The sequence below is a fragment of the Gracilinanus agilis genome, chromosome 4, assembly GCF_016433145.1.
Source record: "Gracilinanus agilis isolate LMUSP501 chromosome 4, AgileGrace, whole genome shotgun sequence".
In the NCBI taxonomy this organism is placed as follows: Eukaryota; Metazoa; Chordata; class Mammalia; order Didelphimorphia; family Didelphidae; genus Gracilinanus; species Gracilinanus agilis.
The window spans coordinates 234,741,033-234,756,320 of NC_058133.1; the positions used below are offsets into that span (position 1 = coordinate 234,741,033).

Sequence of the window (15,288 nt, forward strand, 5' to 3'; positions counted from 1 at the left end):
TCTTAGATGCTGCTAAAGGAAAGAAGGAAGACTTGAAAATTATGTCAAGGTTCAAATAAGACTACGATTATCTTCAAATAAGCATATTTCCTTTGTGTAGTTTTTAAGGTTGGCTCAGTATGGAACTAACAACTAATTAACCACTTAGATTCCTTTCATAAACAAAACATACAGATAAAGAATATAATTCCAACATAGAAATAAGTCTACTAGAGAACAGAAAAGGAGTCTGATCTCTAGCAGTTTGCCAGTGATTCCTAGCATTTTCTTGCTTTCACACAATACTTTTCTATTTTTGAGCTCCAATTCTTTTGCTCTTGGCATTAGAGAAAGGATGGGGGATAAGCATTTAAAAAGCTCCTACTATGTGCCACGTACTTCCTAAGAGCTTTACAAATATTATCTGATTTGACTGTTACATATGACATTAATGATGTCAAAGACTCATCTGGGCCTAGCAGTTTAGGTAGGAATGCTAAATATTCAATGCAACATGAGGAAGTTTTTTAAATAATAAGCTACAATGCCTACCGTTCTCTAAGATATCTCAAAGTCTATACGAGAATTGATTAAAGCCTATGTGTTAAGTACTAGTACTAAAATCATTGCTGCTTACAGATCTCAGCTGGTAGATCAAGCACACATAAAATTAGAATAGCCAAATGTGAAATCTCTAATGTGGTAATTACTATGTTGATATGAGAAATTTATGGAGGTGACTTGTTAAAGTTCACCAGAAGCAGACATCAGAATACATATCTAAACAAAATGATAACTCACCTTGTCAAGAAAGGTGGGGCGGTCCATGGAAGACTCTTTGGAGATTGGTGGGCGGCAGCCAAGGGGTTTGGTGACCATTCCATTATAGTCAGTCACTCCCATTCCACGCTTGTCCATTTCCACCTTCTTTTCCAGCAAAGCACCTGAAGAGAATGGGAAAAGCATTAAGTTTAAGAAAGTGCTTAATTTTAGTCACTACCATCAAATATAAGATTGTGGCTATCAATTTCAGAAAAAAGATTCAAAGTTTTAAAACCTTTTGAAATTTCAGGCTCCTGGCTAAGTTGAAAGCTTATGGGTAGAGGCCTATGGTATCTGCTTGGACCATAACTCATTGGGAAAGGGACAGAAAGAGTTCTTCTCTAAACAATTACTTGCCCAAGATAATAATAACTTGCCCAAGAAGAATAATAACTGAGTTTTAACTAAAGGATTAAGTTAATGATTAAATTTTAAGAAGGTCATTCAGGCTACCCATGTCTTCATTACTTTCCTGACTCTTTAGCCAGACTTTCTCTAATGTGTCCCAGAATCATTCCACTCTAGAAGCTCACTTCAGTCCTGGATTCCACACACTGAAAATATTTTCTGAAGACTTATAACAATTGACTGTGATAATTAGATTAAATCTATACTACCCATCTTTAGATTTAATCACCAAAGGTGAGAGCACCTCCAATTTGTAACCCACGTGCGCTAGAGTGGGTGATGAATCAGAGTCTGCCCTAGAGAAGCAGCTATTGTGAATGGACATGCAAAGTAGGAGGGAGGCACAGGAAGTGATGCATAAGTGACCCCTTTAAAAGGAGAAGGTCTTCCACTGGAGGGGGCAGCTGGAGGAGGGGGCAGCTGATGAAGGAGCTCTTCTGGTCCATGGAGGAGTGCGGGCTGGAACGCTAAAACTTTGGTGAGTTTAAAGACTGACTGAATCTTCCTGAACTTCTCTTAAGGAACTTCTTTTAACAGACTCTGTGAATGAAGCTTTTGCTTCATTCACCTCCGGGCCTCTGGCCCTCTGACTCTCGGCTGATTAGAGGATCTTAGTAACTTACCTACTGTTTTAGATTCTTATTTCCTTATTTCCTCTCTCTCTTCTCAACTGCAAATAAACTTCCATAAAGTCAATTTTGACTTGAGGTTATTCCTAAATTGGGGAGATTTCCCCTGGCGACCACCTTTTAATACAATGAACCCCAAAACCCCTTTTTCCCCCCTTATGTGACACAAAGTGGAGTAGAATTATGAGAACATTGCACAATATTGTAATGATAATCAACTGTGAAAGACTTAGCTACTTTTGACCAATACTTTTAGAAGCATAATTTTGAAAAATACTATCCACTTTCAGGGAGAGAACTGATGAGCTTTGGATTCAGAATGCAGTGCACACATGCATGTATGCACATGCGCATGCAGTCTCTCTCTCTCTCTCTCACACACACACACACACACACACACACACACACACACCATCCTTCTTTCTAGCTATTATTTAGCGACATGACTAATTTGGAATGGTTTGCATGACTTTGTATTATAATGGCCATTATATTTCTTGCCTTGTCAATGGTTATGGGATGGGTATAGGAAGGGAGAAATTTTTGAAGTAAAAATTAAAAAGAAAGTATCTTCCCTGTGGCCACTCTCGCTGACTGGTTGCTCTTAGAACCTCCATTTTGAGGATGCTCAGGCCATTAGAATGTAATCTTCTTGTTGGCAGAGACCATCTTTTATTTCTATTTCCAGCAATTAGCACAATAGCACAACGTCTGGTATATAGTAAATTCTTGATAAATAATTACTGACTTGTTGACTTGTATACCCTCTAGATTCCTGGTTACTGTTATCTCATCCATTGATGTACCCCAAAGACCTGTGACCTTTGCCATCCATCTAAAAAATATGGCTTGGTTCTGATCAGAAGAGGTGGCAGTAGCATTTAAATTTGTAATATTTGAAGTTATTATATATAAAAAATTGTAGACCAATGGAAGTATGCAATGAGAATGCTTTAAAATAATTTTATCTCAATGTAAAATAATAGCAAAAATAAGATGTATTTCTTGTTCAAGTGTATTACAAAGTGATATACTTTGATACAAAAGCAAAAATTAAAAAAAGTTAATTAATTTAGTACTTAAAGATAAGCTTTCACTGAAAATATGATGAAAATGTCCTTTAAAATATTTTAGCAGTTTAGATTGAACTGTCTTCTTTTTAAGTATTTCTTTTCTGAATCCTTACCTTCCATCTTAGAATCAGTACTTGTGTATTGGTTCCAAGCCAGAAGAGTAGCAAGAGCTAGGCAATGGGAGTTAAGTGACTTATCCAGGGGCACACAGCTAGGACATGTCAGGTCAAATTTGAACCCAGGACCTCCCATCTCTGGGCTTGGCTCTCAATCTGCTGAGCCATCTAGCTGCCCCCTTCTTTAAAATTTTAATTATATTCTGGTAGATGCAGAGAACTTTATTCACATTTCAGCAAATTTACATGCTCACATTCTCATACAATGAGATAAGTACAATTTGGATGGCCTGAGGCATTATATAAAATCTGTAATGCTTTAAAAAGAATATTCTCATCGCAATATTTTTCAATAGTTAAGATAAAATTACTTGAAGATTAGACTTCCAAAATGGCTTTTGTCACACATGCTTTCTTTTCTAACCATCAAAGAAATGGAAGCAATAAGTTTTTCAGAGCACAAGAACTGAGTGATAAACAATTTTTTTAATTTGTTATTGTTGTTCAGTCATCTCCAACTCTTTTGGACCCCATTTGGGGTTTCCTTGGCAAAGACGCTGGAGTGGTTTGCTCATTTTTCAATTGAGGAAACCAAGGCAAACTGAGTTGGTGACTTGACCAGGGTCACAAATCTAGTAAGTGTTAGAGGCCAGATTTGAACTCAGGAAGATGAGTCTTCCTGATTTCAGGCCCAGCACTCTATCTATTGGGCCACTTAGCTGTAGCTCTTACTACTCTTCTGGCTTGGAACCAATACACAGTACTGATTCTAAGGTGGAAGGTAAGGATTTAGAAAAGAAATACTTAAAAAGAAGACAGTTCAATTAAAAAGCTTATGTATTTATTATTTTAAAATTATTAGGACGCTTTAAATTCAGGTTGATTTTTTTTGTTCTTGATAATGTAACTTCTGAAAGGTATTTTTTTCTAGAATAAGCCTTTGTCGTCTATATTAAATATTTATTGATTAAAGTACCTACCTTATTTGATTGTTTTCTTTAAAACATCAGTATATTTAGTTGTTAAGACCTTCTCTTATAATTTTATTATTATTATACAAAATTAGATTTTTAAAAGCTATTGAGACAACTAATGCTTGCAGCGAAAGTTTCTTAATTATCTGCTCCATTTCCATTTTCTTTCACTGCCTTAAAATAAACTTGAATTTTTTGTCTGAATGGCCACTCTGATAAGAGGAATGAGTTTATTGATTGCAGTTTTCTATCCACAAAAGAAGATACTCCATTTCTATCACTGAAATATTTATATTCCTTGTGATCATTTGTAAACTACAAAAATTGATGTAACTTTGCTTTTTTGTTTTATTTTGCCTGTATGTTTTATAATATCCCATATAGTACATTCAGATTTTCTGACATATCATCTAGTTTTAGTTATTATGACCACATTTATTCCATTAAATTTTTGCTCAAATGTATTAACAACCCTCTTTTCTTATGTGTTGGCAGTTTTCCAATGTGAAGTATTCTTCCTTTTGCCCATTTTGTTAAGGACTCTTTAAAAAAACATTAACACAATTAGTAATATGGCACCCAGCAGCACATCATATTCGCAGGAGATGACAACATGGTGGTGTTTTAACTTTTACATTAATTGAGTCTTGGCACACACTAAATGTGACCTGGTATCATTTTATAATTTGCAATCAGACTTCATATTATTTGAAATTGCATTAAATGCAATCTTAGGGCTTCATAGCTATTCTATAGCTGAACTTTCTTATTTGTTGTCAGTCCCCAATTAGACTGTGAACTCCTTAAGAGCAGGGAAAGTCTCATCTTTTCTACTTATATTCTCAGTATTTGCCACCATATCTGACAAATAGTACATAATTAATGCAATTTATCATTCCTTGATTTAAAAACCAGGATCTAGAACAAGAAGCCAAATGAATTATAGTCACACACTGCCAAAATGGTTTTTAACCTTATTAATCAAATGAGATTTTTTTTGTGTTTCCTTTTCTGTTTCTGCAAAGAATTTCTACAAAGAACTCAATAAGACCCTCCGAATTAAATAAACATACATTTTAATACTCAGTAACTTTAATGCAAAGGTATAGAGGAGGGGAATGAAAAACTTTGGAAAACATAGTTAAAGAAAAAAAAAAGCCAAAGACTATATACTGCAATATGTATAGGCTTTAAAAGTATAAAGGGAAGTGGGGCAGCTGGGTAGCTTAGTGGAGTGAGAACCAGGTCTAGAGACGGGAGGTCTTAGGTTCAAATCTGGCCTCAGACACTTCTCAGCCGTGTGACCCTGGGCAAGTCACTTGACCCCCATTGCCTACCCTTACCACTCTTCTGCCTTGGAACCAGTACACAGTATTGATTCTAAGGTGGAAGGTAAGGGTTTAAAAAAAAAAGCATAAAGGCAGATTTTTGCAAGCATATTAGGGAAAGCCTTTGCTGGAAGTCATGGACATTCTGAATAGAATGCAGGGGGTAGAGAGGAGAGAGCTAAGCAACAGACATTGCTGTTTTGTGAGGGGGGTTTGGAGCAGAAATGCAATCAGCAGTCCCTGTTTGACCTGGGATCTTGGAGAGTGGTGAAGGTTGTAAAGGCTGAAGATATCATCCTGCAAGTCAACTCTGAGTAGGGAAGAGGCTTGTGTTCTGGTGGACAGTTTGCAGACATCTCTCCCTACCTGGTTATTTTTGGATCATTGGCTGTGGTTGGTTCCTGGTATCCTGAAGACATCTCTGGATCAGCTGTGAGACTCCAAACCCAAGCCCTCTTCCTCAGGTCCTTAGCCAAGCTGTCCACCTGTCAGAAGCCAGGTTGGCTAAGGAACTTACTCTTTTTACTCCAGTCCTGGGCAGCTTCACTTCACCCCCTCTCCTATCCTCTCGAAAAACAATTAAACTGTTTCCCTGTTTGTTTTCTTCGTACCTTAAAGTTACCATAGTGTGTGTATTTATTATACTCTGTGTTTATCCCAGGCTAGGTGGAGCAGGATGACAGTTAGGGCCTAACTGTTACTACTATCAACAGTCATTTCCCCTAACAGCTAAACCCAGTTTCCCTGGCTTGTTAAGTTCCCACCTTTTGTCCATTCCTGTCTCCTATTCACCTTTCTGAACCCATATAAATATTAAGTTAACTTACCCCTGTTTTCCCCATAAGAGTTCCTATATATCATGAACAATTTTTAAAAAGTTGGAGTAGGGAATTAGAAATGGTGTGTCCTAAATAATGTCACAAAAAAGTAAAATGATTATAATTGACTATTAAAATTGACTATTAAAAATTGGTTAAAAATACTGAAGTACAATGAATTGGTTAAAAATACTGTCAGTGTTCTGTGTTCAGTCAAACTGATGACTTGTTGGAACTCTACAATAATAGAGAGGAGGTAGAATTCTTCAATTTTTATTATATTTCTGTTTCTTCTGCCAAGGAGGTTGACCTTTGAATTGGAAATGACAGAACTAAAAAAGGCTAACAAAGTTGATTTTAGTGAAATTAGCAAGTGAAATTAGCAGAACCAGGAGCACACTGTACACAGAAAGTGAAACATTGTGGAATGATCAAATGTAATCGACTCTGTTACTAATAGCAATGCAATGATTCAGGACAACCCTGAGGGGCTTATGAGAAAGAACCCTATCTACATCAAGAGGAAGAACTATGGGAACAGAAACACAGAAGAAAAACATACAATTTATCACTTGTTTATATGGATATAGGATGTGGGTTTTTTTTTTTTAAGATTTTATTTTTTTATTTTTTTTTAAACCCTTAACTTCTGTGTATTGACTCCTAGGTGGAAGATTGGTAAGGGTGGGCGATGGGGGTCAAGTGACTTGCCCAGGGTCACACAGCTGGGAAGTGGCTGAGGCAGGATTTGAACCTAGGACCTCCCGTCTCTAGGCCTGACTCTCAATCCACTGAGCTACCCAGCTGCCCCCTGGTTTTGGTTTTTAAAAGATTACTCTATTACAAAAATGAATAATATGGAAATAGGTATTGAGTGATAATACATGTGGAATTGCTTGTTGGATCTGGAGGTGGGGAGGGAAAAAACATGAATCATGGAACCATGGTGAAATACTTTAAAATAATTTTTTTTAGAAAGTATAAAGCAAAAACAACAACAAAAACAAAGTTGATATCTGTCATAAGTAAGGAGATAGACCCCCTTTGATGAATTCAAGTCACTTGGCCCAAATGAGTGAAATTTTTAGACACTAAAAAACTGATATATGTGATTGCTACTGTTAATAATACTTTGAATATCAAAGAAAGAAAATAGGAATGGTATCTCTTGGAGAAATTTTGGAGGAGACCATTAAAAAGCTAGTGAACATTTATATTAGGAAGTTGTGATTACAAAGAGCTGGACTGACTTTATCAAGAACAGGTCATGTCAGACTAATCTTACCTCCTTTTTTACAATATTATTGAAACGGTAGATGACAAATTCTGTTGATAAACCTGCTCATCTAGATTTTAATAAAACATTTTATAAAGTTAGTATATTATCTTATTCAGATAGAGATGATGGAGAATTGTGGGCAAAATAATACAACTAGATACAATTCAGAACAATCTGAATGACTAGACTCAAAGAGTAATCATTAATGAGTCAATGTCAGAATCACAGAAGATCTCTAGTATTTTTTTCGCATGATAATTGGTGATTATCTCAGAGGAAAGGCATTAGCATTAAAGAGAACTCAAAAAAAGCCTTCTTAAATAAAGTGGGATTTTAGCTGAGGCTTGAGGGAAGCCAGAAGCAAAGACAAGGAGAGCACTTTGGGTACGGGAGACACCCATTAAAAAGTATATGCAAGGAACAGTAAGGCGAACAGTGAAACTGTATCACAGAATAAGTCTAGGGGAATATGGTATAAGAAGACTTGAACAGTGGGTAGAGGGAGGTGGGGAAAAGAAGAGTTATATAATGAGAGTCTTCAAGAAGATGGTGGTTCTGTAGAGAGGAAAGTGGGCAAATATAAGAGATATTACAAACATAGAATTGCCGAGACATGAAAGAGTCAAGGATGATATCTAGATTTTGAGCCTTAGTGATTGGAAAAATGATGGTATCTTTGAGAGTATTAGGGAAATTTGGAAGAGGAGAAGAAGAGTTTGTGGGGAAAGATAATGAGTTCAGTTCTGGACATGTTTGAATGTAAGATAAGTTTAGATTTCTAGGGTAGCTAGATGGTAAAGTGGATAGAGCGATGGAACTGGAGGTAGAGACCTGAGTTTAAATCTTGCATGGACACTTACTAGCTGTGTGATTCTGGGCAAGTCACTAAGCCTCTTTCTGCCTCAATTTCCTCTTCTATAAAGTGAGAATAATAATAGCATATACCTCCCTGGGTTATTGTGAAGACAGAATGAAGTAATATCTGTGAAGCACTCTGCAAACCTTAAAATGCTATATGAATATTAGTTACCACCACCACCACCACCACCACCACCACCACCACCACCATCATCAATAGACATTCAGTTTGAAATGTCCAAGAGGCAATTTAGAAGACCGACTAGATGTCAGCAGAGAGGTAAGGGCTGGATAAGTGGATATGAGAATCATCTACATAGATAAAGATTATGATTGAACCCATGAGAGAGGATGATATCATGTGTAGCACCTCAATGGCAAAGCTGTGGCACTTGGAGAGCTGCTCTTTCCAGTGCCTGAGAACATTTTTTGCATGCTGCACTCCTCTGTCTAGCTGCCCAAAGCAAGCACTTACTCCTTCAACTCTCTCTGGTAATCCAAGGGCTCACAGACAGCTTGAATTTGTCCTTTGGGCACTCAAACCTTTTTAAAAGGTTCATCAAACCTGGTATAGAGGGAGCAGAGGGCCCAGGACAGAATCTTGGGGGAAAATTCACAGGTAATGGGCATGACCTGGGTAAAAATTCAGTATAGAAGACTAAGAAGGAACAGCCAGGTAGGTGGATAGGTAGGAGACCTAAAAGAGAGCAATGCCATAGAAACTTAGAGAGAAATGAGTATCAAAAAGAAGGTGACTGACACTGTCAAAAGCTGCAGAGAGGCTGAGAAGGATGAAGATTGAAAAATGATCATTAGATTTGGCAATTAAGAGATCACTAGGGAGGGATGGGGCCACTATGGCAGAGTAAAGACAGCAACCCACCTTAATTCTCCTAATATTCTTCTCCAAACAACTTTAAAATAATACCTCAAATCAAAATTTGGAGCAGCAGAGATAACAAAAGGTCAGAGAGACATTTTCCCATCCTAAGACATCTTAGGAGGTCAGCAAGAGAGGTCTGTGAAACTGGGGTGGGTCCTTGCCCAGAGCTTATTCAGCAGTAGCACCTTGGAGAAGGCTATAGCAGTGGTGGCAGCAGTAGTTTTAGGAGTTCTCAGTTCAGAGACAGTAAGGGATTTGGATGGCTAGGCAGAAAGAGATTATAGAGGACTCTTTGTTAGCAACTGAGGCAGCTGCTGCTGTTATATTCATAACCTGGGAAATGATGGATGCCACCTTGAATGACAGGGAAGGCAATTGGAAGACAATGGAATGTTCCCGCGTGTCATGAACTAGGGGCAAACGGCAGTTGGCCTGGCAGTATAAATAACCCTGACAGCCACTTGGAAGGGTCTTTGAGTTTTTTAGGTCTTTAGGTCTCTGGATCTTTCTAGCTCTTTAGGTCTCTAGGTCTCTGGGTGGTGAAGGGAGGCTGAGAGGTCTATGAAGAAGAGGTAGGAAGAATCTGAATATTTCCTGAAGACTGTGAGAGCTAGTGCCTCACCAAATACTGATAGTGAGAAAGCTGAGAGAAGATCACCAACACAGCTGCATCAACAGCAGTCCCTATTCTCTGGCTTGGCTGTGGCCAGGTTGGGCCAGAGGTGTAGTGGAGAATAAAGCTCTACTAGATCAAAAGCCTCCAGTCCTGATTGTCAACTAGTTATAGATATTAGATTAACAGGGTCTCCAATCCCCATTCCTTATCCTGTTTATCCTTTCCCTACTTATAGATTATAGATAAAGTGAGTTTAACAAGTACCTTCCTGAGTGGTCCTTATATCACGACCCTTGGGGAGGGAGTCAATGCAGTCAGATACCAAACATGATCCAAGGCAAATCAAAGCCTTAGATTTATCCAACCCCCGATTGGACCTGAAAGGGTTACCCATCCACCTAACCTTTCCGTCCTCCCTGAGCAACTGTTAGAGGAAAGGGGAAATTATAACAACCATCAAGGGTGATCAGGGTTGGATCTCCCTAAGCAACTTTTTTGTTTATAACACTGCTGACTGACAACTATTGCTTGCACAGAGTTCTGCAGTTCCAGGGCAGAGAAGGATGCTTGTGTTCAGTCACAAAAGAACAGGGGCCATTCCTGGGTAAAGACCAGAGCATAGATCAAGAAAACAGTGACTACTATAATGAGAAAAGGATAGAGATAGGATAAAATTTAAGAGGAGTGGAAGGCTGTCTTTAAGGCACATACTAGGAACACAAGGGAAAGGATTTTAGCAGGCAGAAGGCACAGGAGGAATAGTTTGGAAGTAACAACTGCTAGAGAGTAGTGACTTCCTGTAGGAGGTTGAGGGCTTCTTGTTGGGGAATGGTGGAGGAAAGGTGGGCTTTTCGGAGCTCATCTACCTCAACCTGATTGTGGAGGAGTAAACCCTAATTTATCTTTGGAGGTACTCTAACTAGGAAAGATCTAGAAAAGGATCTGACCATACCTGCTGTGCTTTTTCAGAAGTTTTTAACTAAAAAAAATCCTGCCATATTGGCTTTGAGGTTTTACCTCAGGGGTCAGACCCCCTAGGGTGAAATTAGCCATTTGAGTTCATTCATAACAGTTTTTGGAAACAGCTTTTGGGAAACAAATCTAATTGACTATTGAGGGTAATAGATAGGTAGCTTAGTCAGTTTTGGGGGAACACCTAGTTAGAAACAGGGAGCTGGTAAGTTAACTAGAAGATCAGAAGGCTCCCTCTTGCAAGGGACATAGAGGATTTGGGGACCTCTTATTCTGATCTTCAGTTTGTATTCCCCCTTAAAATAAAATTATATATATATAGTTTCCAAGGCATTTGTGTAACTGGCACAGTGAGAGAAAGTGATTCAGTTTCACTCTCACTAACTAGAGGTTAGAATTTCCCGGAGATCCTGGCTGGGTATTCTTGGGGATCTCTAAATGGATCTACCACTATCTAATCTGGCGCTCTCTCTCTCTCTCTCTCTCTCTCTCTCTCTCTCTCTCACACACACACACACACACACACACACACACACATTCTTTTTTACTACACATCTCCCTAGGTCACACCAACTTTAAAGGCATAAAACCTGCAGACCCTCAAACTAACTCTGAAAACAAGAGCACAAAAAAAAGCCAGAAACTTGAGACAGTGCTTCCCCCACCCCAGGTGAGCAGAGTCAATTCTAACATAAAGTTCCAAGTCAAGAAACAGAGGAAAAATGAGCGAAGAACAAAAAAAGAACTTGGCCATAAAAAACTACCACAATGGTAAGGAAGACCAAGATATATGATCTCATAATAAGTAAACAAAGTGAAAATAGCTACAAGAAAAGCCTCCAAAGATAATTGGATCCAAGTCTTACAAGAATTCCTGGAAGACTTAAATGGTAGAGGAGAAATTAGGGAAACTACATTTTGCTAAAAGGTACCAATTTAATAGCAAGTATCTTTGATACAGACCTTATTTCTCAAATATACAGGGAACTGAGTCAAATTTATAAAAATAAGAGTCATTCCTTAACTGATAAATGGTCAAAGAATATGAACAAAAAGTTTCCAGAAGAAATAAAAACTATGTATAGTCAATATGAAAAATGCTCTATGTCACTATTTATTAAAGAAATGAAAATTTAGATGTCACTTCACACCTATCAGAAATGATATGCTGGAGATGAGGCAACATAGGTACACTAAAAAACTGTTGTGGAGTTGTGAACTGGTTCAACCATTCTGGGGAAAAATTTGTAACTACAGCCAAAGGACTATGAAATTGTACATATCCTTTAACCCAGCAATATAACTACTAGGTTTGTAACCCAAGGAGATGAAGGAAAAAGGAGAAGATATGTACAAAAATATTTAAAGCAACTCTTTTTGTGGTGGCAAAGGATTAGAAACTGAGAGGATGCTTTTCAATTTGGGAATAATTGAACAAGTTGAAGCATATGATTGTGGTGTATTACTGTGTTAAAACAAATGACAAGGATGGTGGTTTAAAAAATGATAAAACTGAAATGAACTGATGCAAAGTAAAGTGAGAACTAGAAGATTACTGAATCAGGAACAGTAATGTTGCAATGATGATCAACGGAAAGACTTTGCTACTCTGATCAATGTAATGATCAATATAACAATCAAGACAATTTGAAATGTCTCAGTAAAAAAAAATGCTATCCACCTAAATAGAGAGAAAACTGATGAACTCAGAGTGCAAAAGCAAAATTTTGTCCTTTTTGCTTTTGTTTTTGTGGTGATATAGCTAATATAGAAATATATTTTGCAAGATTTCACACCTATAATTGATATCTTTTACTTGCTTTTTTAGTGAGTGGGTGGGAAATGGGAGGGAGGGAAAGAATTTGGAACTAAAAATGTAAAAAGAAAAATAATTTAAAAATAGTAAAAAAAATAAACAGGAGTAAAGAAAGAAAAAAAAGTTGTTATCTTCAGAGAGAGAGAGGGTGTAAATGAAGCAGAAAGCCAAACTATAGAGAGTTAAGAAGGGAGTGAGAGGATAGAAAGCAGAGGTATAGGTAAGTTTAGCCATAAAAGTCATAGAACATGACACCTAGTAGTGAGGTTGGATGAAATTAGGGTTTTTTAAAGACGGGGGAGACAAAGAGAGTGAACAATGTAGGGATGAAAGAAAGTGGCAATTTTCTGGATGGGATCACTTATATGTGTAGAGATTAAGGGATTTGTCTATTTCCAAACAGCTAGTCAGAGGCCTAATTTAAATCTAGAGCTTTCTTACCCTTACAGCACCCACTATAATTTAATTTAATACTTGTCTTTATACAGAAAATTGGACCAGAGTATCTCTCATTTATTTTGTGTGCATGAGTGGGTATGCATGGGTATATTTGTGTATTTCTTTTTAAGTTTTCTCCCCTTCAAAATTTTACTGTGTGTTAGAGGTGCTCAGTGAACACTTGTTGAATTCTGATATACAGCCCTTGAATAGGATTTCTTAACTTAAATTGGAAAAAAATTACATCCTTATTTTCACTAACCTCCAAACTGAAAATGCAATTTCCTTGAATTTTGAAAGTGGGCAATAAAACATTATTCTGAGCGGGGATCCATAAGCTTTACTAGACTGCCAGATAGGTCCATGAAACAAATAAGGTTAAGAATCTCACTATTATGTTTGCACCTAAAAATGTTAAAAATGAATGCTTTCTGGGAGTGGGGATGGACAAATCTTAGTCTTTTAAGTGTGTAATATAATTTGTATTCTCAGAGGCATTCTTCTTTGTAGATAAACAGCTCATTTTTTTAGTAAAGAGCTAACATATCTAAGCTTCTATTCAACAAATGCTTAAATATTATTTGATGATATTGATAATAAAACTTTGAAAACTGAAATTTCACTTCCATGTCCCTCTTTCTGAAGTATTATTTTGGGAACAGTATTTTATTACTTACTCATGGCCTGATCAAGATTCATATTGTTACTCTTCAAAGCCTCTTCAGCTGGCTCTCGCTGTGGAAAAAAAAAATTTGTATTTTCATTATTAGTTTCTATTTAAAAAGTTAAAGAGTTTGGGAAGACCTAAACCAGCAGTCGGGCAACCTTTTTGGCCGTGAGAGCCATAAACGCCACATTTTTTAAAATGTAATTTCGTGAGAGCCGTACAGTGTGCGTTCCTGTAAAAGCACCTGAAAAAAAATTGACTTTATGGCTCCTGCAGAAAGAGTCATATCTGGCCCTCAAAAGAGCCAGATATGGCTCGAGAGCCATACGTTGCCGACCCCTGACCTAAACAAACACCAAAGAAATAATGATAATGATAATGATAATAGTAATTATTATTATTATAGTAATATTTTGTTTTTCAATTACATGTAAAAAGAATTTTAACATTCATTTTTTAAAAATTTGAGTTCCAAATTTTCTTCCTCCTTTCCACTCTTCCCCATACCATAAGAGAACAAGCAATTTGATATAGGTTATATATGTACAATAATGCAAAATATATTTCCATATTAGTTACATTATGAAAGAAAACAGACCCAAAACAAATAGAGCAAAAAAATAGTATGTTTCTATTTGCATTTATACTCTATCTGTTCTTTCTCTGGAGGTTCTATTCTTTCTCTCTGTCTCTCCCTCCTCCCTTCATCCTCTTCCCCCAGCCCACATAAACTCTTACCTTCAGTCTTAGTATCAATTCTAAGACAAAAGATCAGCAAGGGCTATGTATGCAATTAGGGTTAAGTGAATTCCCTGTGGTCATCTAGTTGGGAAGTGTTTGAACCCAAGTCTTCCTGGCTCCAGGCCTGGTGCTCTATCCACTAGTTGTTTTGATAGTATTTTTTCATCTTAGGCCTTTGGGATTCCTTGTATCTTTGTATTGCTGAGAATAGTATAGCCATTCACAGTGGATCATTGTACAATATTGCTATTACGGTATATGATGTTCTTCTTGGTCTGCTCATTTTACTTTGCATTAGTTCATGTAAATCTTTCCAGGTTTTCTGACAGCATTCTGCTCATTTGGAACTATGTCTAAAGGGCTCTCTAAAACTGTGCATAATCCTCTGATCTAGCAATACTAGTACTAGATTTATAATACAAAGAGAACCTCTCCTCCCCGCCCCCCCAAAAGGTAAATAGACCTAATATGTACAAAAAATTTATTGTAGCTCTTTTTGAGCTGGAAATTGAGAGGTTATCCATCAATAGGAGAATGGCTGAACAAATTGTGGTATATGATTGTAATGGAATACTATTGTGCTATAAGGAGTGACAAGCAGGATGATTTCAGGAAGATTTGAAAAGAATTACATGAAATGATACAAAATGAAAGTGAGAAGAACCAGGAGAACACTGTAAAGAATAGCAAAATTTTTTGAAGAACAACTGTAAATGACTTAGTTATTTTCAGCAATATAGTGATCTAAGACAATTCAAGAGACTCATGATGAAAAATGCCACCTGTCTTCAGAGAGAGAAGTGATAGAAGTTTGAATGCAGTACCAAAATATACTATATTTTACTTTCTTCCTTCTTTTCAGTTTCCTTTT

General features: G+C 37.1%; 1 protein-coding gene across 1 annotated transcript in view; it reads right to left on the bottom strand.

Moving 5' to 3' along the window:
- The window catches only part of TNRC6C (trinucleotide repeat containing adaptor 6C), a 176,268-nt gene that overhangs the window by 56,634 nt on the left and 104,346 nt on the right, over nt 1–15,288 (bottom strand). Inside the window, exons 8-9 of the mRNA XM_044675761.1 lie at nt 13,687–13,744; nt 781–923 (exon numbers count right to left, since the gene is read on the bottom strand). Of these exons, the coding sequence (XP_044531696.1) occupies nt 781–923; nt 13,687–13,744 (201 nt within the window). The remainder of the gene's footprint in view (nt 1–780; nt 924–13,686; nt 13,745–15,288) is intronic.